The sequence below is a fragment of the Heterocephalus glaber genome, unplaced genomic scaffold (assembly GCF_053883595.1).
Source record: "Heterocephalus glaber isolate CG9 unplaced genomic scaffold, H.glaber_assembly_v1.0 deba00001760, whole genome shotgun sequence".
In the NCBI taxonomy this organism is placed as follows: domain Eukaryota; kingdom Metazoa; phylum Chordata; class Mammalia; order Rodentia; family Bathyergidae; genus Heterocephalus; species Heterocephalus glaber.
Window position 1 is genome coordinate 410726 of NW_028258457.1, and position 25295 is coordinate 436020.

Below are 25295 nucleotides of genomic sequence, written 5' to 3' on the forward strand. Positions count from 1 at the left end.
CGGGTGGAGAGGGCGGGACAGGCGTTAAGGCGCAGCAGCGCCCCCTCCCGGCCGCCGCACCGCAGGGCGCACACTCCCCTCCTCCTCCCTTCCCCTTCCTCCGTCCCCCTCCCTCCCTGGCCGATGCGGCTGCAGCCTCCGCCCCGCGCTCGCTCCCCGCGTCGCCGCTGCCGCACCTGCCACCATGTCGCCGCCACCGGGTCATGTCTGACTCGCTCTGGACCACGCTTTCCAATTTCTCGATGCCCTCCTTCCCCGGTGGCAGCATGTTCCGTCGCACCAAGAGGTAGAACCCGACCCCGACCCCAGCCCCGGCCTCTGCCCCCACCCCGGGTGCTGCAGCAGGGCGGTGCCGGGATGCTGCCCGCGGTCGGGGGATGCGTGTCGCCTCCCACTAGGGACCCGGGCCCTGGGGGGTGCGCATGGGAAGAGGCGCCGCGTGGGGGCCGCGGGTGCTGGGCGGGGCTGCGGCGCCTTTGTCTGGGGCGCTGCGGGTTCGGCGGCCTGGAGGGGTGGCGGCTGGGCACCCGCGGAACAATGGCCGCAGCCCCCACGCCGCGTGCTCGGGGCGCGGATCTGCTCCGTCACTGCGGCCCGGGAAGGGAAGGGGCTGCAGGGCTGGTGGCTCCGCTTCAGGAATTGGGATCCTGTGAGTCAGAGGAAAATGGGGGTCTTATTTCACAGCACCGATCCCCCCCCCCATGAACACAGCCTCACAATGAAAATAGTGACACACAGCGTCACTCGGGACATGATGTCACACACATACACACAACAGCCCTAGTGGCCCAGATTCGCTGGCAGGCGCCACGCACACCTAGCGCTGCAGCCCGCCGTGCAGCAGCCACAGGTCACAGCCTTGTAGCCTTGCACACCCAGACTCAGAGCCAGCATTGCGTGATACAGTCGTGCCATCCCGGTGCACACGGACAGTGTCGTGACACAGATGTGATACTTATGCATTTCACCTGCCGTGTCGCACGGATACCAGAATAAACAGGCAAAGTCACACCTGATCACACACCCGGGGAATCAGACATGGCTGCAGCTCGGACCTGCCCAGGGTCACGGGGTGTTGATGTCACCCACAGACATGAGACCAGGTCTCACACACACTCAGGGTACTGCACCGTGACACAGACTCTCGGAACAAAAATCACGCGTCACGCACATGCCACAGCACATGTGGTCAGAGACAAATCTCACTTTACACCGTGTCATACGGACACGAGAGTTGTGTTGCACACAGCCAGTGTCAGCGTCACACGGTAGATGTCACACGTGGATAAACACTTTGCAGGTCAGCCTCAGACCCAAGGACACAGACTCTCTGTGTTCCTATGATGACATCAAATTGACCCTGCTCCACCCGGACACACATCGTCTGCACTGGGGGTGTCTCACACAGGTTGCATGTGTGCCCTTCCATACACAGCATGATGAGGCCTCCTCCTCCACGCCGCCCTCGTGAGGCGCCTCCCGGCACCCGTGGGTGGGAGAGAACGAGGATCTGAGAAGGGTGGCTGCATAGGCCCAGGAACTCACTGGGCCGCGGCCTGTCATGGCCCACCTGCCTTGCCTTCCCTCCAGCTGCCGCACCAGTAACCGGAAAAGCCTCATCCTGACCAGTACTTCACCCACGCTGCCCAGACCCCACTCACCACTGCCGGGCCACTTGGGTGAGACAGTTGGGGGCGGGGGGGGGGGGTAGACCAGGTTTGGGGGCGTGGTCAAGGCTAGGGGTGTGGCCATAGAGCTGGAAGGGGGTGAACCTGGATTGGACAGGGGCTATGCCACCCACGTGTGGGTGTGGTCAGTCCACAGCGAAGGGCATTGGTGGGTAGAGGCTCAGGGGATCTAGATTGGATGGGGGCAGGGCAGGAAGGAGGAGCCATAGGTGAAGGGCAGGGCCAGAGCCAAAGGGGCGTGGCCTACCCAAACGCAGAAGGGACCAAAGTAGACCACGACTTTTGCCACCCACTTTGGGGATCGGAGGCCTGATATGATTGCCTTCCACCCTAGGCCTAAAGTACTTCCTCTTTCCACTACAGGTAGCAGTCCTCTGGACAGCCCTCGAAACTTCTCCCCCAATACCCCTGCCCACTTCTCCTTTGCCTCTTCCCGAAGGTGAGTCTTTTCCCGAGTGCCCCAGAGCCCTGTCTGGACCTCCCCACCCACCGTCTGGGCCGCCATCTGTTCTCCTCCTAATTGCACCCGAGCTGGGACCTGAGGGGACAGAGGAGTGGCCCCTGGGTCCCTGCGGGGAAGAGCGCCCAGACTTCGGGGCGGGGCCTATAGCAAAGCGGGGCCAATCTCTTGTATGGAATAGGGAAAGGGGCGGGGCCTCCTTTGCAACCGTGAAAGCGCCGGCGCTCTGGGCCTGGGGTCTCTCCGGAGTCTTGAACGCCTGGCTGGGCGTTTCCATAGCAACAGGACAAGGTAGCGGAGAGGAGATGCGCAAGCGCAGACCGCAGAAGCCCATCAAGGGACAGTCCCTGAGGTGGGGGAGGGTGGTCAGGGTTATTTCTCAAGGTCCCAAGAGGAGGAATCTCAGGTTTCCCTGGAGGTTCTCCAAAGGCTTCTGAAATACCCTTCCATGAATTTTCAGGGGAGACTTTGATGAAATTGGAAGTAAAGAGGTTCTCTAATGGTTTTTTTAAGAAACTTTCTGGGCTTATGCTGGTGGTGAGCTGGTCTTTTGAACTCCATTCATTCTAAAAACGGTGTCTATAAAAACCTGCTATGTCGTAAGAGCTGGACATTCGGAGTGTCACCACGTTTCTACCTGCTGCGTGGGGTGGAAGAGGCAGCGCAGAGAATGGGACCACTGCAAAAACTGAAGAGGGCTGTGGGCATCATGGGGTGGAGGGGACAGAGGACAGTTCCCGAGGGGAGCGAGTGAAGCTCCTTGCAAGCCTGGCATTTAGCTGAGGGCAAAGGGACCCGGAACCTGGCTCTAGGGTTTGTCTTAGTGTTTTCCTGTGCGGGGGGAAAAAGGTCTGAGCCTGGACAAGCTGGGCAGGAGGCAATAAGGGCGTGTGTCTGCGTGATTGCCGTCCGTGAGCCAGCAAGAATGTGTAAGTGTGTGACACTGTGTGTCCCTGGGCGTGTGCATCAGTGTGTGTAAACTCGTATGTGTCTGCAGGTTTGTAAAAGTGTGACTGAGACACACCCCCTATGTGTCTCCAGGGATGTAGGCGTCTTTGTGTTTGAGTGGCTGAGTGTGTGGCTGCGTGGGAGTTTGAATGTGTGACAGCAAGCAAGAGTCTGAATGTGTGTCTTCGTGAAGGTGAAGATGTGGGGCACATGTGAGCTGGTGTGTGGGGGTATGTGTGTGCATGTGAGCCTTGGGTCCCTGTAACTGTGCATCTATGGGTAACTTTCTGCAAGGGTGATTATGTGTGCATATGTGAGTGTGACATTTGCATCTATGTATGTGAGTGTCCCTGCTGAGAAGTCATCTCTGTGTGTTAGATGTACATGAAGTGTGGAAATGTGTGACTCTCAGTCTGTGGATCTGACCACACTGTTCCCACTCACACCAGTGGTGCACACCAGTGTGTACAGAGTGTGTGGACACAGCAGAGAGTGGCAGAGGGTGCATCTTATAGGAGGGGTCTTTCTTCTCTGAGAAAATCCAAGTGTTCCCTAGGGGTAGGATTCTGGGGCCCCTGAGGATGGCTTCCTTGGGTGGCTTCCTTGGGTGGCTTCTCCAGTCCCTCAGCTCTCCTTCTGGAGGGCTTATATGATGTGAGGAGGAGCATAGGAGCCCGATCCCTCCTCCAAGACCCTTGTGCCAGGCTAAAAGGCGACCTTTTTCCTTCTGGAGTCACATAGTTCAAATGTAGCTCCCCACATCCTGCCCAAGCCATGGCTGGTGACTTATCTCATGCCCCAAGAAATGGTGGGACCAGCACGGCCCTGCAGGTCCTGAGTACTGGGCTGGATTCCAGGGCTGACGGACGCCGCTGGTCTTTGGCCTCACTCCCCTCATCTGGCTATGGCACCAACACACCCAGCTCCACCGTCTCGGTGAGTGTGGCGGATGGGGTGATGGTTGGGTAAGAGGGGCTGTGGGGGGCTGTCACCCAGGCCAGCTGCCCAGGATGGACTTGAGGAGAGGCTGGGTGCCTGCATGTCCCCAAAAGCCCTGACCTCTCCCCTCAACATGTCTTCTTGGGGGTCCTGTTCATTTCCAGCTTAACAAAGGGTGACATTATAGTCAGTGAGTTCAGCCACTTGCCCAAGTGTGTACAGCAGCCCAGGGCCAGGCTGTGGGCTTTGCCTGGAGGGCATTTCCTCATCCTGTGAACCAGTGACGACCTCTCCATCTGCCTCCTGCTCAGCCCTCCTCTCTGGTTCCCACTTCCTTGCAGCAGACAGGGGTCATGTGACTAGCACAGGGTGGGGTGATACAGAACTCAGCTGGGAGGGGTCATCGAGAAAGGCTTCCTGGAGGAGGTGGCATTGAAGCCAAGTCACAAGGTCAGCATGAGTTCAGCAGGTACAAGAGAAGGAAAAGGTACAAACCCTTGGAGGCTACAGAAGCCTTGCTGCATTTGAATTTGAAAGTTGCCTTGGTGGGGAATTTAGCTCAGTGGTTCCACTGCCTGCCTTGCAAGTGAAAGGTCCCGAATTTTCAATCCTTGGTACCAAAAAAAAAAAAGAAAAGTTGCCTTGTGTGGCTGGAGCTTCATGTTGGGGAAGAGATAGAGGTAACACTGGGACCTGTTGGCTGGACACAGAGGTGGATTTGATTTTATATCCAATGGAGGAACTACAGAACAACTAGACTTTGCTTGATTTTTGTCTTGGTTTTGGAGACAGGGTCTTGCTCTGTGGTCCAGGATGGCCTTGAACTCCCAGCAATCCTTCTGCCTCAGCCTCCTGAGTGCTTAGACTACTGGTATGCACCACTATGCTCTACTGCTTTATATTAAGTTATATTAAAATTTCAGTAATTCTGATTTTTATAGGGCAAAGATAATGTGCACTGAATTTTGTGTGAGCCAGTTGAAGTGGCACACATTTGTAATTCAAGCTGCTCTGGAGGTTGAGTCAGGAGGATTGCAAATTGAAGGCCAGCCTGGGAAACTTAATGAGACTCTGTCTCAAAAAATAAAATTAAAAAAAAAAGATGAGGCTGGAGCTCAGAGGTATGGCACTTGCCTAGTGTGTTCAAGGATCTGGATGCAACCCTCAGGAGAGAAAAAAAAGTGTGTGTATGTGTGTGTGTGCATGTGCATGTGTGTGCTGGGCATCGAACCCAAGGCCTCACACACATGTTAAGCATATTCTTCTTTCCCACTTAGCTACTCCAAGCCTCTAAATTTTTTAATAGAGGGCCAGGGATTTACCTCAGTGGTGCCATGCCTGCTTTGCAAGTGCAAGTTCAATCCCTGGTACCGGGGGAAAAAAAGCTGCTAAGTTTTTGTTTTTTAAAAAATAGAATTATACTTCTTCCATGTATTTTTATTATTATTATTATTATTATTATTATTATTATTGGTACCAGGGATTGAACTCATGTCCTTGTGCTTACTGCTAAGTTTTGTTTTTTGTTGTTTTTTTTTTGGTACCAGGGATCAAACTCGGGTCCTTGCACTTACTGCTAAGTTTTTTTAATAGATATAGGTGGGATGGGGAGTTTTAAGCAGGGGTGTGAGTGATGTTACATTTTAAAAGATCATTCTGGCTGGGCATGATGGTGCATGGCTGTAATCCCAGCCCTCTGGAGGCTGAGGCAGGAGGATTGCTATGAGTTCAAGGCCAGTCTGAAGTATATAATGAGACCCTGTCTCGAAAAATAAATACATAAAAAGATTATTTTGACTGCAGGCACCATCATGTGAATGTCATTGTGCTCACACTGGTGATGGTGGGTTTGTGCCTGTCCCAACTATGTGCCAGGCCTGGTCACCAGGGTCCAACCAGAGCCAAGTCCCTGTTCTTGAGAAGTAGACAGTAGCAAAGATGTAGGATATCAGGAGATGAAGCAGGAAGACTCAGTAAGATATAGGAGAGGAGCTGGGCACCATGGGGCAGGCTTATAACCCCAGTATCTTGTGAGGCTGAGGCAGGAGGATCACAAGTTTGAGGGGAGTCTGGACAGCTTAGCAAGACTCTGTCTCAAATTTTAAAAAAAAATCAAAAGAGGCTGGGTACCACTAGAAAAGGAGAGAAAAACAGAGGGAAGGAAAGAAGGAAGGAAGGAAGGAAGGAAGGAAGGAAGGAAGGGAGGGAGGGAGGGAGGCAAACAGGGAAGACTTGGAGAGGAAAAAGTGTGCTTCCCAGCAGGTATGATACAGACAGAGATGTAGCCAGTGCAAAGGCCCGGAGGCAGGAGGCTACCTTGCTCCAGGATTCACAAGGAGGCCAGTGTGGCAGAGCAATCCAGGCAGAGTGGAAGAAGGTGACAGCAGTATGACAGGGCCAGGAGCTGCAGAATCTTGTGGTCTAGGAGAGAGGACTTAGGTGTTTATCCAAGTAAGGTGGGAGCCATGGAGGGTTCTGTGCAGAGGGAGGACTACTTGACTTGTTTGACCAGGCTTCTCTGGTCATGTCCATGTCCATGCTGTGTCTGGCTCTATCTACCTGTCTGTGGCTGGGAGTCCCAGCCAGGCCCTTGGGATCCTTGGACCTTAAACCAGGAGCCCAGGATGCTGAGGCCTGGATGGTAGCCCTGCCTGGTAGCTCACCCTCTCCAGGCCCCACCCCAGGGTCCCCACCGGCCCGCGGTCGCTCTGACCCAGCCCACTTGCCCCCCAGTCCTCCTGCTCCTCCCAGGAGCGCCTGCACCAGCTGCCCTACCAGCCCACGGTGGACGAGCTGCACTTCCTGTCCAAGCACTTTGGCAGCACCGAGAGCATCACCGACGAGGATGGCGGGCGCCGCTCCCCAGCAGTGCGCCCGCGCTCCAGGAGCCTCAGGTGGGGCTGCACCCAGGGCCACGCTGAGAGGGAGGCTTATTTTGTTTGGTTTGGTTTGGTTTTTCGAGACAGGGTCTCACTGGGTAGCCCAAGCTGGTCTTGAACTCACTATGTCACTGTGTAGCCTGGCTAGCCTCATACTCGCAACCACCCTCTTGCCTCTGCCTCCCCAGTGTTGGGGTGAGAAGTGTGCACCAACACTCTTGGCTGAGGTCGGAGGATTGTGCATGGAGGGACCTAGAGGCGGGCTCGGAGGCAGGCGCTTGGACAAGACAGGGTTCTCTCTTTGCAGCCCCGGCCGCTCCCCCTCCTCCTATGACAATGAGATCGTGATGATGAACCACGTGTACAAGGAGCGGTTCCCTAAGGTGAGGACGGCGCCCCCTGGTGGCTGTGCCGCGCGATGCAGCCCCAAGGGCCCCCTGGTGGCGGAGGAGAGCGGCATTGCCTCTGGGCCCTACCAGGCTCAGCCACACCGCACTCCTGTCCTTCCCAGGCCACCGCCCAGATGGAGGAGAAGCTGCGTGATTTTGCCCGCGCCTACGAGCCTGACAGCGTGCTGCCGCTGGCCGACGGCGTCCTCAGCTTCATTCACCACCAGATCATCGAGCTGGCCCGGGACTGCCTGACCAAGTCTCGAGATGGGCTCATCACCACAGTGTACTTCTATGAGCTGCAGGAGAACTTGGAGAAACTGCTGCAGGACGTGAGTGCAGGGGACCCGCATCTCCACCCCAAATCAGGCCTGTGAAGTCGGGAGACTGGACTCCTGGGTGGAGCGTCAGGGTTCCTTTGTAATCCAGGAAGGTGCCCCTAAGGATCTGACGATGACACTGGGGCAATGATGACAAACAAGAGGTACTGTGCAGAGAGAGCTGAAGAGAATGCATGCTGAGAGGTGGGTGCACCATGTGCAAATGTCCTAAGGTAGGAAGAGAGCAAATCCTCAACAGCACAGGAGCCACATGTTGGCACTGTTGAGAGCATGTGGAGCTGGGAAACAGCACAGGAACCACTGTGGGGCTTTGAGCTCTGGGCCTAGCCCAGTCCTGAAGGGCAACAGGTTGATGTTGTTTTGAGCTTTGGTGTCAGTTCTAGGTTTCAGTCTAGATTCTGCTATAGGATTATAGGATATTCTTCTTAGGACTATAGGATTCAGAGCACAGACTCTAGATGGTCTAGGTTTATCATACTTCCGGTGCAGCCTTTGCCATGCTTCGGAACACCTCTGCTTGAGTTCTTTCAAAGTGGAACTATATGGTGGGCATGGTGGCAAATGCCTGTAATCCCAGCACTCAGTAGGCTGAGGCAGGAGAATCGTCACAATTTCAAGGTCAGCCCAGGATACATAGTGAGTTCCAGGGCAGCCTGTCTACATAGAGCCTACCTCAAAGCAAAACAAAACAAAACAAAACAAAACCAACAATAACAACAAAATGGGATTCTGCTGGGTGTGGTGGTGCACATCTCTCATCCCAGCCTCTGGAGGCTGAGGTAGGAGGATGGATTGCTGTGAGTTCAAGGCCACCTTGGATTACATGGCGAGAGCTCATCTCAAAGAAATAAAAACAAGGGCTGGGGATTTAGCTCAGTGGTTTTGCCACCTGCTGAGCAAGCTCAGGGACCTGAGTTCAATCCTGGTACCAAAAAAAAAAAGAAGAAACAAAAACAAAAACAAAAACAAGGGCGGGGGATTTAGCTCAGTGATGCTGCTGCCTGCCTCGCAAGCGCAAGGTCCCCAGTTCAATCCCTGGTACCAAAAAAAAAAGTGAAAAAAGACAAGAACAAAACAATTTAGGCCAGGTTGGCCTTGAAGTTACTTTAGTCCTCCTGCCTCAGCCTCCCCAGTGCTGGGATTACCAGTGTGCACCACGATGCCTGATGAGGGCTGTTTTTTTTTTTTTGTACTGGGGATTGAACTTGGGACCTTGCACTTGGAAGGCAGGCACTGGAACCACTGAGCTAAATCCCCAGCCCTTAGTGAGGGCTGTTTTGAGGATAAATTGAACTCATGACAGTTTTAGGACTGTGCTTGCTACAATCATTATTATTTATCATCCTTCTCATAATCACCATGATTATTCTTAGTGTGTGGCCTGGGTCTTGGGTGTCTCACCTTACAGTCGGACAGTACTACCAGTTCACACCCTGGGGGCTGGAATGGGGCCTGGCTGGAACTGGCAGCTATGGCCCCGTCCTTTGTGTCCCCACCCTAGGCCTACGAGCGGTCAGAGAGTTTGGAGGTGGCCTTCGTCACACAGCTGGTGAAAAAACTGCTCATCATCATCTCAAGACCTGCGAGGCTGCTTGAGTGCCTGGTGAGTCGGCTGGACCAGCCAGGGGTGGTGGGGCCACCCCAGGAGCCTGAGGCAAACACTCCCTGTCCTGCTCCAGGAATTCAACCCAGAGGAGTTCTACCACCTACTGGAGGCAGCCGAGGGCCATGCCAAGGAGGGCCACCTGGTCAAGACAGACATCCCGCGTTACATCATCCGCCAGCTGGGCCTCACCCGCGACCCCTTTCCAGGTGCACCTAGGGCTCCTGGGGATGTGGGGGAGCGGCCAGGCTCCTGGGATCATTGTCCCTTCCCCCTAGATGTGGCCCACCTGGAGGAGCAGGACAGTGGGGGCTCAAACACACCGGAGCAGGATGACCTCTCTGAGGTGAGGCTGGGCCGGGTCAGCACCCTGGGTCCTGGGTGGGCACTGGCTGCTGTCTGCCCTCCAACTGTGTGGAGCTCACTTTCCCATCAGTAAGGTGAAATTAATAATGGCTTATCCTAGCAGGAGATGGTGTAATCCCAGCACTCAGGAGGCTGAGGCAGGAGGATCACCAACAGTTCAAGGCCAGCCTGGGCAACCTACTGTATTTCCCTGAAAATAAGACTAGGTCTTATATTAATTTTTGCTCCAAAAGAGCCAATAGTGCCTATTTTCAGGCGATGTCTTACTTTTTCATGTACAACAATCTACTCTTTTTTGGTACCGGGGATCAAACTCAGGATTTTGTGCTTTTGAGGCAGGCACAGAGCCACTGAGCTAAATCCCCAGCCCTTTTCTTTCTTTTTTAAAACAATCTACTCTTATTCATGTACAGAAACATACATTTATTCAAATACGGTCATGTCATCTTCTTCTGGACCTTCGTCCTAACTCTCCGAACCCCGAATTCCAGCCTCAGTCTTGCAACTCCATTTCCTGTAGAACCATCGGCCCAGTCCCTCATGTCCAGCAGTAGAGCTCTCCTTAAATGAGCGCTTCTCGTCCATGTAGCCTGCTGGTAGCACATTGGCAACAGAGCTGTCGGTGATTTTATCCCATGAATTCTTCACCCAAGTCACGACCTACCTCCTACAGGCTGGCTTCACAAAGCTTCCATTAAATCAAGTGTTAATCGAAGACTCACGACACAGGAGTGGCGACAAAAATGATGACAGTTAAGAATGAAGGTCCACATGAAAGTGATGAAAAATTGCAGGCAGAGAATGTTTATTTCAGATGAGTGCATTGAGCAGGTCCATTACAATACATGACATACTGAACTATGAAGATTCGTATAAGACAAGCATGTCCATTCTTTATCAAGTGCACGTGTTACTCTTGCGTTGTGTCTGTGCTCTGATTGGTCATTTGGCAATAAGTCTGGAGTTCACCTGTCTTCATAGTGTTTACCTCTCCTCCGAAAGCACCCACTTGGATTATAATTTATGTTATCCTTTATTTTGAGTATTAATGTCAATAATATTATTTATTTATATATAACTACATATTATTTTATAATTCAATATGTCATCTGGCTGATGATCCTAATTGGGGCTTATTTTTGGAGTGGGGGCTATTTTTGGCATAGGGCTTATAATACAAATGCCCTGAAAAGTCATGCTAGGGCAAATTTTCCAGTTAGGTCTTATTTTCAGGGAAATATGGTAGTGAAATATGGTACTGTCTCAAAAAACCCAAACCAAACCAAAAGAAAAAACTAAAAGAAAGAAAATACTAGTTATTCATTCATGAGCTACTTTAAATTTTCTTTTTCCCTTTCCTTCCTCTTTTATTTTTTTTCTTTTTGCAGTTCTAGGATGGAACCTTGGCCTCATATGCGCTAAGCATGTGCTCAACCACTGGGCTGCACCCTCATGAGATTTTTTTTTCTGTCATGATAAACTACATATAACATACAATTATTTTTCTTTTCTTTTTCTTTTTTTTTTTTTGGTACCGGGGATAGAACTTGGGACCTTACGATTGCGAGGCAGGTGCCGGAACCACTGAGCTAAATCCCCAGCTCACAATTATTTTTCTTTTGAGACAAAGTCTCCCTATGTTGCTCAGGCTGATTTTGAACTGTTGGGCTCCAACCATACCCTTGGCTCAACTTCCCAAGTAGCAGGGACTGTAGACATGAACCGCTGTGCTCAGCAAAATTTCCCATTTTAACCATTTTATCTACTTGTCTGTCTGTCTATCTATCTATCCATCTATCTATCTACCATTTCTTTGGCAGTGCTGGGGATGGAACCCAAGGAGGGCCCCAGGCATGCTAGGCAAATGCTCACCACTGAGCTGGACCTCAGCTGTTTTTATTTTTATTTTTGGGTGGTGTTGAGGATTGAACCCAGGGCCTTGTGCATGCTAAGCACATGTTCTAGCACTGAGCTACATCTTTAGCTCCCCAAACCATTTGAAAATGAATAATTCCATGGCATTTAGTGCATTCTCAGTGCTGCACAACCACTGGGACTAGTTTGTTCCAGACCTTTTTTATGAACCCAGAAAGAATGCTCCCATCCAAAAGGCAGCCACATGCCACTGCTACCGCTGATCAGCTTTCTATCTCTGTGGATCTGGCTTTCTGGTATTTCCTGAGAATGGAATTATTCATTCCATGGCCTTTCTGTCTGGCTTGTTTCACTTAGCTCAGTGTCTGGGGACTTGGTTTTTTAAGTGGTGACAAAGTTTATTAGAAAAAGTAAGTGAAGAGTGAGGGAGAAACTGGCTCTGCATAGCAAGCTTGGGCCCAGTAAAAGAGGAAAAAGTAAGATAAAAATATACCCTGGAGGATGTAGGGAAGGCTATCCAAGGAAAGCCACAATAGCTGGGGGCTTTTTAATTAACTTATTTATTTTTGTTTTTTGAGACAGGGTCTTGCTGTGTAGCCCAGGCTAGCCTTGAACTTTCGACGATCCTCTTACCTCAGCTTCCCGAGTGAGGGGATCACAGCCATCCTCATCATGCTCGGGTCTCATTCTTTTTTCTTTTTCTTTTCTTTTTCTGACTCTCATTCTTTCACTGACATTCCATTGTGGGGCAATGCTCCATTCCGTTTATCCATTCATCCACTGATGTTGTATTAGAAGAAACAAACCTCCTGTTTTTTCCCCTCTCTTATACCACAGTCAATGCATATGGTTTCTGTGACCCAAAAAACTGTGAGGACCAATCCTCATTAGCAAGCAAGCAGGTCTGCCACTGCCCCTGTCAGTCTCAGGACCGGACAGATCCCACAGTCACAGGCCCAGTCCCAAGACTGTCCCCTGCCCTGCCCCACCACAGCCACCAGTCATCACCACAGAAGGTTTCCCTGTGCTTCTGAGCCACCAGCTATAAACCAAAGTCCCCACAACCACCTCCTCCAATGTGATTGATTAATCTGCATAAGCAATTCACAGACCTCAGGGAAACAGTGATGTTAACCAGCTTATGATAAAGGACATCACAAAGGATGCCTGGCATAGTGGCACATGGCTGTCATCCCAGCACTCTGAGGCTGAGGCAGGAGGATCACAAGTTCCAGCCCATCCTGGGCAATTTAGCAACTTAGTGAGATCCTATCTTGAAATAAATAAAAAAGACTGAGGACATAGCTCAGTGCAAAGCTCCTAGGTTCCACCCCCTATATTCCAAAACAAAACAAAGCAAGACCAAAAAAGCACATAGAATGAAGTATGTGGAGCCCGGTGTGATGGCACCCACCTGTAGCCCCAGCAAATGAGAGTGTAAGGTGGGAGAATCACCATGAGTTTGAGGTCAGCCTGGACTACATAGAGAGACCCTGTCTAAAAAAAAAAAAAAGAAGTAGGCGAGGGATTTAGCTCAGTGGCACCGTGCCTGCCTCGAAAGTGCAAGGTCCTGAGTTGGATCTCCAGTACAGGGAAAAAAGAAGTATATGGGAAGAAGGATGGAGCTTCCACGCCCTCTCCAGGTGCCCCCACCTCCACCCATGTATGGTATCCAGAAGCTCCTGCACTTCTACTTTGGGTTTCTGGGATGTCACTGCATAAGAAGGGTTGTTCATAGGTGAGTGTAAGACCAGGGAAGCTGTCTGCTCAGATCCTTCTTTTTTTTCTTATTTTAAGTGGGGGTCTTGGTACATACTCCATACTGACCTTGAACTCACTATGAAGCCCAGGCTGGCCTTAAACTAGAAGCCATCCTCCTGCCTCAGCCTCCTGAGTGCTGGGATCACAGGTGTGCGCCACCACACCCAGCTATTTTCAGGTCTTGGGCTGGAAATGTAGCTCATGGCAGGCTCTTGTCTAGCACAGGTGAGGCCCTGGGTTCCATCCCTAGCTCCGAAAAAAAAAAGGCCTATGCTCTTTTCTCTTCTCCTTCTTATTCTTTTTGGAGGTGCTGGGGATGGAACCCAGGGCCTCCCACAAACTAGGCAAGTGCTTGCCACTGAGCCATCCTCCCTGCCCTTCCTGGGCTCCTGAGTGGGATGCTGGCTCCCTGTGGTAATAGTGGCTTTGCCTGAAAATTGCCCAAATCCCCTTCTAGTTCAACCACACTTTGACAAACTTTCCAGATGTCTACTGGAGACTGCTGCCTTCATGGCCACACCATGTTTTCAAAATCTGGACTTGGAGCTAGGTGTGGTGGTGCACACCTGTGATCCCAGTACTCAAGAAGCTGAGGCAGGAGGATTGCATGAGTTTGAGGCCAGCCTGGGGTACATAGGGAGACCCTGTCTCAAAAAACCAAAAAGTAAAAAAATGAAGTCACCTGAGTTAGCTTTGTTTCATTGTTTTCTGCACATTCGTACATATGCACACACATCTTTCCTTCATACATATTTAAAACAATCTCACTCTGCCGCCCATTTATATAACATTTTGAATCGGTAATAAAATGACATCACTTAAATTCTTAAACCCTACAAAGGTATTTATCTGTAATTGTTCTTTGTGAGATTCGGCATAATTCCACTCAAGGAGACTTGTTAATTGAGTGATTCAAACCTTCCATTTCCCCTTTTTTTTTTCTGCCTGATTGATCTGCTACTTCCTGTTAAATCCTTGTTTTGAGCAATTTCTCCTTGTAATTCTACCAATTTTTGTGTCAGACATTTTTAGCATACATCATTAGGAGCATACAAGTTCAACATTTTTATATCTCACAGATCTTTTTGCAGAATACCTCTATAATATTTTAGTTCTTCTTCTTTTTTTTTTGGTACCAGAGATCTAACTCGGGACCTTGCACTTGCGAGGCAGGCATCGGAATCACTGAGCTAAATCCCGGGCCAAGTTCTTGTTTTTTGAGACAGAGTTTGGCTACATAGTTCCAGCTGGGTTTTTGATGCTGGCCCCAGAATTCACAGTGATCCTTCTGCCTCAACCTCCTAAATGCTGGGATTACAAGTGTGCACCACCATGCCTGGCTGTAATTCTTATCTTTGTCCCTAAGAAAAAACAAAACAGTTTTCTTTTTTTTGTTTGTTTTGTTTTTTCTGGTACCGGGGATCAAACTCCGGTCCTTGCGCTTGCGCAGCAGGCGGCGAAACCACTGAGCTAAATCCCTGGCCCTACAAAACAGTTTTCAAAAATGATATACAATGAAATCAGGGCATGGTGGTTTATACTTGTAAGTCAGGCACTCAGGAGGATGAGGCAGGAGAATCACAAGTTCAAAGCCAGCCTGGACTATATAGCAAGACCCTGACTCAAAAACCTTAAAAACAAAATGATATACAGTAAAAAATGTTACTCCCACCTTTGACTCCAATTACTCTGTATCCTCCAAATATGGTGACATAGTTATATTTTGCTTCTTTTTCTCTTTTGGGAGGATAGTACTGTGGCTAGAATCCAAGTGGTTTACCTCTAAGCTATATCCTCAGTCCTTTTTCAAAATTTTATTTTGAGATTGGGCCTTGCTGAGTTCCTCAGGCTGGCTTCAAACTTGCCATTCTCCTGCCTCAGCCTCCTGAGTCTTTGGAATTGCAGGCATGTGTTACCATGCCTGGTTTAAAAAATGGGCCTCCAGGGCCGAGGATTTAGCTTAGTGGCACCATACCTGCCTCGCACGCTGAGCTAAATCCCTGGCCCTCCTTCCATCTCTTTGATACCTTTCCCCTTTAAGAAAGACCTATCTCCTTACTTTTTTTTTTTTTTGGTATCAGGGATCGAACTCGGGTCCTGGCGAAACCACTGAGCTAAATCCCCGGCCCTGTCTCCTTACTTTCTATTGTCTTTTGTTTTGCCCTTTACTTATAATTAAGGCTTCTCATGTAAGAGAAACCTCATAATGTTTAAGCTTGTGTGTCTGATTTATTTCATTTAACATTATGGTCTCGAGGCACATTCATTTTCCTACAAATGACTCATTTGTCTTTCTTAATGGCAGAGTATGAATACCATTGTGTGTAAATACCACATTTTCAGTGTCTCCCTTTAATTCTTTTTTTTTTTTTTGGTACCAGGGATCGAACTCAGGTCCTTGCGCTTGTGAGACAGGCGGCAGAACCACTGAGCTAAATCCCCAGCCCCTACTTTTTTGTTTTTTGAGACAAGGTCTCCCTATGTAGTTCAGGCTGGCCTGAAACCCATTATGTAGCCCAGGCTGGCCTTGAACATTTGTTGATCCTCCTGTCTCAGCCTCCCAAATTCTGGGATTACAGGCGTGTGCCACCACACCTGGATTGGCTTTTGTTTTAGCAGTGTTGGAGATTGAACCCAATGGCATTATGTGTGTTAGGCTACAGCTCTACCACTGGGCTATGCACTCAGCCCTTTTTATTTTATTTTGAGACAAGGTCTCACTAAGTTAAACAGGCTGGCCTCAAACTTCAATCCTCCTGCCTCAGCCTCCCAAGTAGCTGGGATTACAGTCCATTCTTTGTAACAGTGACATAATATTCCTTTATATGAATGGCCCTTAAGTATTTATTGAACCAGTTTCCTATAGATGGAAACAGGCTTGCAATAAGCAAGATAGTATATGTACACACATATCTGCAGCCCACATTCAAAATTAAAGTTGCTGGGTCAAAGGGAACACACATTTTATATCTGACCTATACCAGAATGGCTTTCATGGGAGATGTACTTTTTTGTTGTTGTTGCAGTACTAGTGATTGAATGTAGGGCTGTTGCACTGAGCTATATCACCATTCTTTTTTATTTTTTTATTTTGAGGCAAAAACTCACTAAATCACTAAATTCCCCAGGCTGGAGTCAAACTTGTGATCCTCCTGCCTCAGCCTCACAAGTACTGGGATTCTGGGCAGATGCCACCATGCCTAGTGAGATCTTGTGTTTATGAACTCAGACTTGGCCCCCTCTTTTTCTCTTCAGTTTTTAGGTTTCTTTCTTTTTTTTTTTGGTTTTTTTTTTTGGTACTGGGGGTCAAACTTGAGTCCTTGAGCTTGCACAGCAGGCGACAAAACCACTGAGCTAAATCCCCAGCCCAAACCTTGGAAGTTTTCTTTCTTTCTTTCTTTCTTTCTGTCTTTCTTTCTTTCTTTCTTTCTTTCTTTTGGTACAGGGATCGAACTCGGGTCCTTGCACTTGCGAGGCAGGCAGCAGAACCACTGAGCTAAATCCAGGCCCTAGGTTTCTTGTTATTGGTTTCTGAGAACTTTTTATGTACGTACACATTAGACTGATTATCCATGTTGCAAGGGTTTTTTTTGTTTGTTTGTTTGTTTGTTTGAGGCAAGGTCTCATTATGTAGTTCAGGCTGGCTGTGAATTCACTATGCAGCCCAGGTTGGCCTCAAGCTGGTGGTGATCCTCCTGCTTCAGCCTCCGGAGTGCTAGGATAACAGCCCTGTGCCGCCACACCTAGCTCTTAAAATCCTGTCATTTCCTCACTGTGGCACTTGAAGGACCCACTCACTCTCTGTGCCTCAGTTTCGCTATGTGTAAAATGGAGTAACAGAAGTCCTTCCCATGATGGTAGCGGGACTCTCTGTATTTCCTGCAGGGTCGTGGCAGTACCTCCAAGGCCAAGAAGCCCCCTGGGGAGAACGACTTTGACACCATCAAGCTCATCAGCAATGGGGCCTATGGGTGAGCCACCTGGGGCTCTGGCAGGCGGGCAGGGCAGTGTCCCAGAGCTAACACTGGTCCTGTCTCCCCCGCAGGGCTGTCTACCTAGTGCGGCACCGTGACACGCGGCAGCGCTTTGCCATGAAGAAAATCAACAAGCAGAACCTGATACTCCGGAACCAAATCCAGCAGGCCTTTGTGGAGCGTGACATCCTCACCTTCGCTGAGAACCCCTTCGTAGTTGGCATGTTCTGCTCCTTTGAGACGCGGCGCCACCTTTGCATGGTCATGGAGTATGTAGAAGGTGTGTGCCTGTCAAACTGCAGACAGCAGCTGCACATCGACTGGCTGGCTTATTCTTGGAGACAGGGTCTCATCATATAGATCAGGCTGGCCTTGAACTCAAGGTGATCCTCCAGCTTCAGCCTCCTGAAATCTGGGATTATGGGACTGGGCCAGTATGCCCAGCCTTTTTTGTCTGTCTCCCCCAACCTTTTTTTGTTTTGTTTTGTTTGTTTGATTTTTTTTTGGTACCAGGGATCAAACTCAGGACCTTGTGCTCATGAGGCTGGCAGCAGCACCACTGAGCTAAAATCCCTGGTCCTGTTTTTTTTTTGTACCAGGGATCAAACTCGGGTCCTTGCACTTGCGCAGTAGGCGGTGAAACCACTGAGCTAAATCCCTGGGCCTGTTTGTTGGATTTTTGAGGCAGGGTCTTGTGTTTGTAGTCCAGGCTGGCCTTGAACTCACTATATACACCAGGCTGGTTTTTTTTCTGTACCAGGGATCAGGGGATCATACTCGGGACCTTGTGCTTTCGAGGCAGGCCGTGGAACCACTGAGCTAAATCCTCAGCCCAGGGTAGTTTTGAACTTGTGGTGATCCTCCTGCCTCTGCCTCCCAAGTGCTGAGATTACAAGCATACACCACCACAACCATTTTGTCTTCCCTTTTTACACTTCCAGCCATGGACCTGTTCATCTGTCACCCCTATTTATTTGTACCTATCTGGTTTTCATTTCATTCAATATAGATCCACTCACCCGGTGATTAGTTTTCCCACCAGCCAGCCAGCCTCCTTCCAGTTCCAGCTATAGTTACTTATCCAGCCCTACATCCATGCACCTGTTTTTTAATTAATTAAATTAATTATTAATTAACTTTTTTTCTTTGGTACCAGGGATCAGACTCAGGCCCTTGTACTTTTGAGGCAGGCAGAGGCACCACTGAGCTAAATCCCCAGCCCTACTACTTTCTTGTTTTTTTGCAGTACTAGGATTTGAAGCCAGGCCCTCACTGGTGTTAGGCAAGGGCTCTACCACTGAGCTATAACCTCAGCCCTTTAAAAATTTTATTTATGGGGCCGGGGATTTAGCTCAGTGGTTCTGGCACCTGCCTTGCAAGCGCAAGGACCTGAGTACGATCCCCAGTACCTAAATAAATAAATAAATAAATAAATAAATAAAATTTTATTTTATTTATTTATTTTTATTTTTTTGAGACAAGGTTTGCTATATAGTTCAGGATGGCTTTGAACCCACTGTTTAGCTCAGGTTGGCCTTGAACTCTGGATGATGCCCCTGCCTCAGGCTCCTGAGTGCTGGGATTACAGAGGTGCACCACCGCCCCTGACTTTAAATTGTTTTTTGAGATAGGGTCTCACTAAGTTGTCCAGGCTGAGCTTGGACCCAGGATCCTTCTGTCTCCATTTTCCCAGTAGCTGGGATCTTAGGCCTGTACCGCTGTGCTCAGTTACTACCCATATTTTTCTTTATTCATTTAAACTTATATTTTAATATCCATCTCATTCATCTATTTATCTCTCTACTATATTATCTATCATCTATCCCTCTGTCTCTCTCTCTCTCTCTCTCTCTCTCAATCTGTCTCTCTCTCTGTAATGGGGATTGAACCCAGGACCTTCACACTGAGCTACATCCCCTGACCTTTTTAGTTACTTTTTATTTTGAGACCAGTCTCAGTAAGTCACTAAATTGCCCAAGCTGGGCTCAAAGTTTCAATTGTCCTACCTCAGCCTTGTAGAGTTGTGGGAAGACAGTTGTGCACCAATATGCCTGGCTTCTATCTCTATATTGTGCTATTATCTATCATCCATCTCTCTATTATATCTATTTATCATCTATCTTTCTGTTACACTGTCACCTGCCTTTGTTATAAATGATCCCTCTCATATATTTATACCATTTACTTTTATTTATTTATTTATTTATTTGGTTGGTTGGGGTTTTTTTGGTACCGGGATTGAACTCGGGTCCTTGCACTTGCACAGCAGGTGGCCAGACCACTGAGCTAAATCCCCAGCCCCTTTTTACTTCTACTTATCATCTATTCATCTCTCTATCATAGCTAATTAGCTCCCTCCATGAACCCATCGATCCATTTATCCTTCCACCTTGGCAGCAACCTGTCCACCCCATCACACATGCCCTGTGTTTACCTGAACAGTTGTGTGACATTGTAGGGCACATCTGTGCCACCTCCAAGCTTTAGCCAACCTTCCAGTCACTCAGCAAGTGTCCCTGTGGTCTCCCTCATGCCACCTTCTGCTCTGGGCACTGTTTAAATTCTGCTCCTTATGAGAGGAGAGCAAGACCAGGAGGCTGAAGGAGGAGGTGGTGAGGTGGCTGGCAGGGTCTTCTGTGAGGCCTATGTTATACCAGGGAAGATGACTCTGGAATGTGGTGGGGTTTGTTTTTGGTGTTTTGGGGGGGGGGGTTGAGACAAGGTCTCACTATGTAGCCCAGGCCAGCCTCAAACTCACATCAGTCCTCCTCCCTCAGCCTCCCAAGTACTGGGATTATAGGTGTGTGCCGCCACACCTGGTTGGAATATGGATTTGGAGGAATAGCAAGGAGCCAGTAGATCTGGAGCCTAGTTAAAGAGGGGAAGAGGAGGGAGAGAGAGTGAGCTGAGCATGCAGGCCTTTCCCAGCCTGGATGGCTCTGGATCTTACTCCAAATACGGCAGAAGCCACTGGAAAGTTTTGGGCCAGGGATTTAGCTCAGTGGTTCCGCCGTCTGAGACCCTGTCTCAGAAGAAAATTTTACTTCCTTTTTTTTTTTTTTTTTTGGTACCACTGAGCTACATCCCCAGTCCTCTCAGAAGAAAATTTTAAAAGGGCTGGGGGTGTATCTCAGTGGTAGAGCATTTGCCTAGTATGTGTGAGGCCCTGGGTTTTATCCCCAGCGTTACCACCAAAAACCAGAAATCCATTTGTCTGCTTTAGTGGGGCAGAAGCAGGGAGACCAGGCCATGGAGATTATTGCAATCCCAGTGATGAGTGGGTGGGACTGAGAGATCTCTTTGGTGAGTGACACACTCTGCAGTGCTGTCCTCAGGGCCTCCTGGGCATGGGCTGGGCCTGAGGTGTCATTCATGCACAAGTCACCCTAGCTGGGTGTGGTGGTTCATACCTGTAATACCAGCACTTGGGAGGCTAAGGCAGGAGGATCACTGTGAGTTCGAGGCCAGCCTGGGCTACATAGTGAGTTGAAGATTAGCCTGAACTACATAGCAAAATCCTGCCTCAAAAAATAAAAATAAAGGCCCGGGGATTTAGCTCAGTGGTTCCAGCGCCTGCCTCGCAAGCGCAAGGTCCCAAGTTCGATCTCCGGCACAAAAAAATAAAATAAAATTAAATTAAATTAAAATTAAAATAAATGGGCCAGGGATTTAGCTCAGTGGTTCCACCGCCTACCTTGCAAGCTAAGGACCCGAGTTCGATCCCCAGTACCAAAAAAAAATAAAATAAAATAAATAACCCAAGTCACCACAGCTGGGTTCTCAGCATAAATTGTATGTCAGAATTACTTGGGGTTGTGGCTAAATGCAGATTCCTACACTTTGCCCTCAGAGTCTAAAGCCACCTAAATCTAGCTCAAGGAAAAAGAAGGAAGAAAGGAAACAAAGAAATGTATTGATTCATGGAATCAAAAAATTGGTATCGCCTTCAGGAATGGCTGTATCCAGGTGCTCTAACCACCCCATCAGGAATCTGTTAGCTCCTGGCACTTCTCTCCCATGTGTGGGTTTTCTCAGACAACTCCTGATTAGGCTGGCTGCCACCCAGCAGATCCCAGATTCCATCTATGAGTTCAGCTATCTTTGTGATGAAAGTACAAAAATTCTAAGGGCTACTCCCTGGAACAACCTGCCTTGCTGACCCAAGTACTAAGCCTGGCAGGAAATCTAGCCCTTGGAAGGAAAGGGAGGAATAGATATTGGGGAAACTACAATATCAGTGTTGGAACCGGCATGGTAGCTTGGTGGTAGAGTGCTTGTCTAGCATGCAAAAGGCCCTAAATTCAATTCCTAGCACTGCAGAAATAAAACAAGCTGGGTATGGTGGTCTGGTGGTGCACATCTCTAATTTCAGCACTGTGGGAGGATGAGGCTGGAGAATTGCAAGTTCAAGCCCATCCTGCTGGGCAGCTCTATAACTTAGCAAGACCCTGTCTCAGAGAGAGAGAGAGAGAGAGAGAGAGAGAGAGAGAGAGAGAGGAGGAAGAAAAGAGAAGCCCGGAAAAGGGCAACTCCCTGCACAACTGAGGAAGAGAGAGGCCTCTCTCTGTGCCTCTTTTTTCCATATCTGCAAAATGAGTGCAATGGAATGTGATTGTTGGTGCTATGGTTCATGTCCTGTGGTCAGCTCTGGCCCCAGATTCTTCCCTTGTCACATGGCCCTGTCACCTGCCCTGCAGGCGGTGACTGTGCCACCCTCCTGAAGAATATTGGGGCGCTGCCTGTGGAGATGGCCCGCATGTACTTCGCTGAGACGGTGCTGGCGCTGGAGTACCTGCACAACTACGGCATTGTGCACCGCGACCTCAAGCCGGACAAGTGAGTTTGACCTTGCCCATCCCTTCCTCCTTGCCCCTGGGGCCAGGGCTGCATGGCCTTACCCCTGAGACCTGCCCATGTCTGCAGTCTGCTCATCACCTCCATGGGCCACATCAAACTCACTGACTTTGGCCTATCCAAAATGGGGCTCATGAGCCTGACCACCAACCTGTACGAAGGCCACATTGAGAAGGATGCCCGGGAGTTCCTGGACAAACAGGTGTGTTGCAGGCATGGGGGTCCTTAGGGTGGAGCTGCCCGGCAGGACCCAGGGACCCATGGCCTGGTGGGGGCCATGGTGTTGCTGGAGGCCCCCCTGTGACTGGGGCGTGGGCTGACCACCTGCCCCCAGGTGTGCGGGACCCCTGAGTACATCGCACCCGAGGTCATCCTGCGCCAGGGCTATGGGAAGCCGGTAGACTGGTGGGCCATGGGGATCATCCTCTACGAGTTCCTGGTGGGCTGCGTGCCCTTCTTCGGGGACACACCGGAAGAGCTCTTTGGACAGGTCATCAGTGGTACGTGCCTCCTGCTTGGCTGGCTGGGCCCCATAGCCGCCCAAGCCACCCTCAGCTCCATGGTGCCTTGCAGATGACATCCTGTGGCCTGAGGGGGATGAGGCACTGCCTGCAGACGCCCAGCTCCTGATATCCAGCCTCCTGCAGACCAACCCACTGGTCCGGCTAGGAGCAGGTCAGGCCTGTGTGTAGGGAGCAGGACACTGACCCTGGGCCAGCCCAATACACCGCCCTGGGGCGGAAGTCAGCGGGTGACAGGCAGTCATAGGCTTCCACCACATCCCTTCTCTCCCAGGCGGCGCTTTTGAGGTCAAGCAGCACAGCTTCTTCCGAGACCTGGACTGGACAGGACTGCTGAGGCAGAAGGCTGAGTTCATCCCCCAGCTGGAGTCAGAAGATGACACGAGCTACTTCGACAGTGAGTGGGGCCTAGGCAGGCCTGGTGCAGGCTGGGAAGGGAGCGGAGGACACCTGGATGAAGGGGGGGGGCCCCCCGCAGGGCAAATGGGGGCGTGGTCCAGCCTTGGGGCGAGGCTAAACTGAAACCTAAGCTAAAAACTAGGTAGGCGGGCCGGGGATTTAGCTCCGTGGCTCAGTGGTTCCGGCACCTGCCTCGAAAGCGCAAGATCCCGAGTTTGATCCCCAGTACCAAAAACAAAAAACAAAAAACTAGGTAGGAGCAGGGAGTGTGGCACACACCTATCATCCCCGCACTCTGGGAGGTTGAGGCAGAAAGATTGAAAGTTTGAACCTAGCTTGGGTAACTTACCGACTTAGTGAGACCCTGTCTCAAAATAGAGAATTTTTAAAAAGGTTGGAGTTGTAGTTCAGTGCGCATGCAGGCCCTAGAATCAATCTACACACACACACACACACACACACACGTGCACGCGCATGCACACACACACATGAACCAGGTAAGAACTGAGGTAAGGGTGCAACCTGGACAGGTCAAGGTCAGGCCTGGACCTGACCTTCCAAGAGAAAGAGGAGCCAGGGCTTGGAGCGCTGTGGGTGGGATCTGGGGGCGTGGTCTCTCTGGGGCGGAGCTAGACAAAGGGGCTGGGACCTGGGCTGGGGCGGAGCCTGGACTCAGCTTTGGCCTGAGCTGCAGGCCTGGCTGAACTGGATCCTGCTTGGAGGTGTGAACTGTTGTTGCCCGAAGTCACGGCCTGCACTCCTCCCCAGCCCGCTCTGACAGGTATCACCACGTGAACTCCTATGACGAAGATGACACGACAGAAGAGGAGCCCGTGGAGATCCGCCAGTTCTCCTCTTGCTCCCCGCGTTTTAGCAAGGTGGGGCCAGGCTGGGCTTGGGGTGGGCGGGGCTCAAGTGGGCGAGGTTGTGGGGAGCAGATGGAGGTGACAGCCCAGCCCTAGGACCCGCGGTCTTATACTGGACCGTTACTGGGGAAGGGGACCCAGGAATGATGATGCCTGGGGGAGACAGCATGAGGGTTTGAGGTACAGGTCCTCGGCATTGAGAGGAGTAACGGGAACTTGGAGAGTCATGTAGAGGAGGCCTCCTGGCATGAAGTTAGGTCTTTTTGTTGTTGTTGTTGTTGTTGTTGTTGTTGTTGTTGTTGTTTTTGGTACCGGGGATCGAACTCGGGTCCTTGAGCTTGCGAAGCAGGTGACGGAACCACTGGGCTAAATCCCCGGCCCTGAAGTTAGGTCTTGACCTGGTAGAGCCAGGGGATATTCCAGCACTTAGGGAGGGCGAGGGTAATTTAGTGACTTAGCAAAACTCTGATTCAAAATAAAAAACATCTAAAATTAAGGGCTGGGGAGGTAGCTCAGGGCGAAGGCTCTGGGTTCCATCCCAGTACTGGAAGAAAAAAAGAACGGCGGGTTGGGATACGGGGAGCGGACGGGGCCGATTGAGGAGCATTGAAGAGGGACAAGGCCCAGCCAGGGTGAGGGGACACGTGCATTGGTTAGGGGCCTGGGAAGTTAAGTGGGGCTAGATTGATGGGAGTGGGGCCTAACTTATAGGCAGCGCTTGAATCGACTTGGGTGGAGCTTGGTTTTGGCAGGTCCAGGGGTAGGAAGCTGATTGGCTCTCGAGCAAAGGCATGACCCACCCCCTTGCAGGTGTACAGCAGCATGGAGCAGCTGTCACAGCACGAGCCCAGGACCCCAGTAGCGGCAGCAGGGGGCACCAAGCGGGAACCGAGCAGCAAGGGTCCAGAGGAGAAGGTGGCCGGCAAGCGGGAGGGGCTGGGCGGCCTGACCCTGCGCGAGAAGACCTGGAGAGGGGGCTCCCCCGAGATGTGAGCAGGACAGGGTGGGGATGGGGGCGGGGAAGCCAGGAGGCGTGTCTCCGCTGACCACGCCCCCTCCGCAGCAAGCGCTTCTCAGCCTCTGAGGCCAGCTTCCTGGAGGGCGAGGCCAGCCCCCCGCTGGGCGCGCATCGCAGGTTCTCAGCTCTGCTGGAGCCTAGCCGCTTCAACGCCCCGCAGGAGGACGAAGATGAGGCCCGTCTGCGCAGGCCGCCCCGGCCTGGCTCCGATCTCCCAGGCTCACTGGAGGCGCGGGCGCCCAAAGAGGGGGCTCCAGGGGAAGCCGCCTGCAGTGCCGGGGATTCCGAAGCCAGTAAGTCCTCCCTCCTGCTGCCCTTCCCAATTACCCAGCGGCGATATAATTCAGTGCATAATGAGGCTGATGCTGTTTATAAAATATCTCACATGCTATTCACACTCCAACCCAAGACTCC

General features: G+C 50.7%; 1 protein-coding gene across 5 annotated transcripts in view; it reads left to right on the forward strand.

Annotated features, from left to right (window-relative positions):
• Mast1 (microtubule associated serine/threonine kinase 1) overlaps window positions 1–25295 on the forward strand; it is a 34372-nt gene that overhangs the window by 3736 nt on the left and 5341 nt on the right. For 2 of the 5 annotated variants that reach the window (XM_004872389.3, XM_004872390.3), the window contains exons 3-20: window positions 1591–1679; window positions 2052–2127; window positions 3954–4032; window positions 6769–6929; window positions 7222–7297; window positions 7426–7635; window positions 9146–9247; window positions 9324–9593; window positions 17135–17220; window positions 17295–17503; window positions 21921–22059; window positions 22147–22279; window positions 22412–22577; window positions 22651–22752; window positions 22873–22995; window positions 23766–23875; window positions 24674–24852; window positions 24927–25174. In XM_004872389.3, coding sequence (XP_004872446.1) covers window positions 1591–1679; window positions 2052–2127; window positions 3954–4032; window positions 6769–6929; window positions 7222–7297; window positions 7426–7635; window positions 9146–9247; window positions 9324–9593; window positions 17135–17220; window positions 17295–17503; window positions 21921–22059; window positions 22147–22279; window positions 22412–22577; window positions 22651–22752; window positions 22873–22995; window positions 23766–23875; window positions 24674–24852; window positions 24927–25174 — 2558 coding nt within the window. Of the gene's footprint in view, window positions 1–102; window positions 287–1590; window positions 1680–2051; window positions 2128–3953; window positions 4033–6768; window positions 6930–7221; window positions 7298–7425; window positions 7636–9145; window positions 9248–9323; window positions 9594–17134; window positions 17221–17294; window positions 17504–21920; window positions 22060–22146; window positions 22280–22411; window positions 22578–22650; window positions 22753–22872; window positions 22996–23765; window positions 23876–24673; window positions 24853–24926; window positions 25175–25295 lie in introns of those variants that run through there. The other 3 variants (XM_004872391.4, XM_087201486.1, XM_004872388.4) reach the window with 3 other exon arrangements.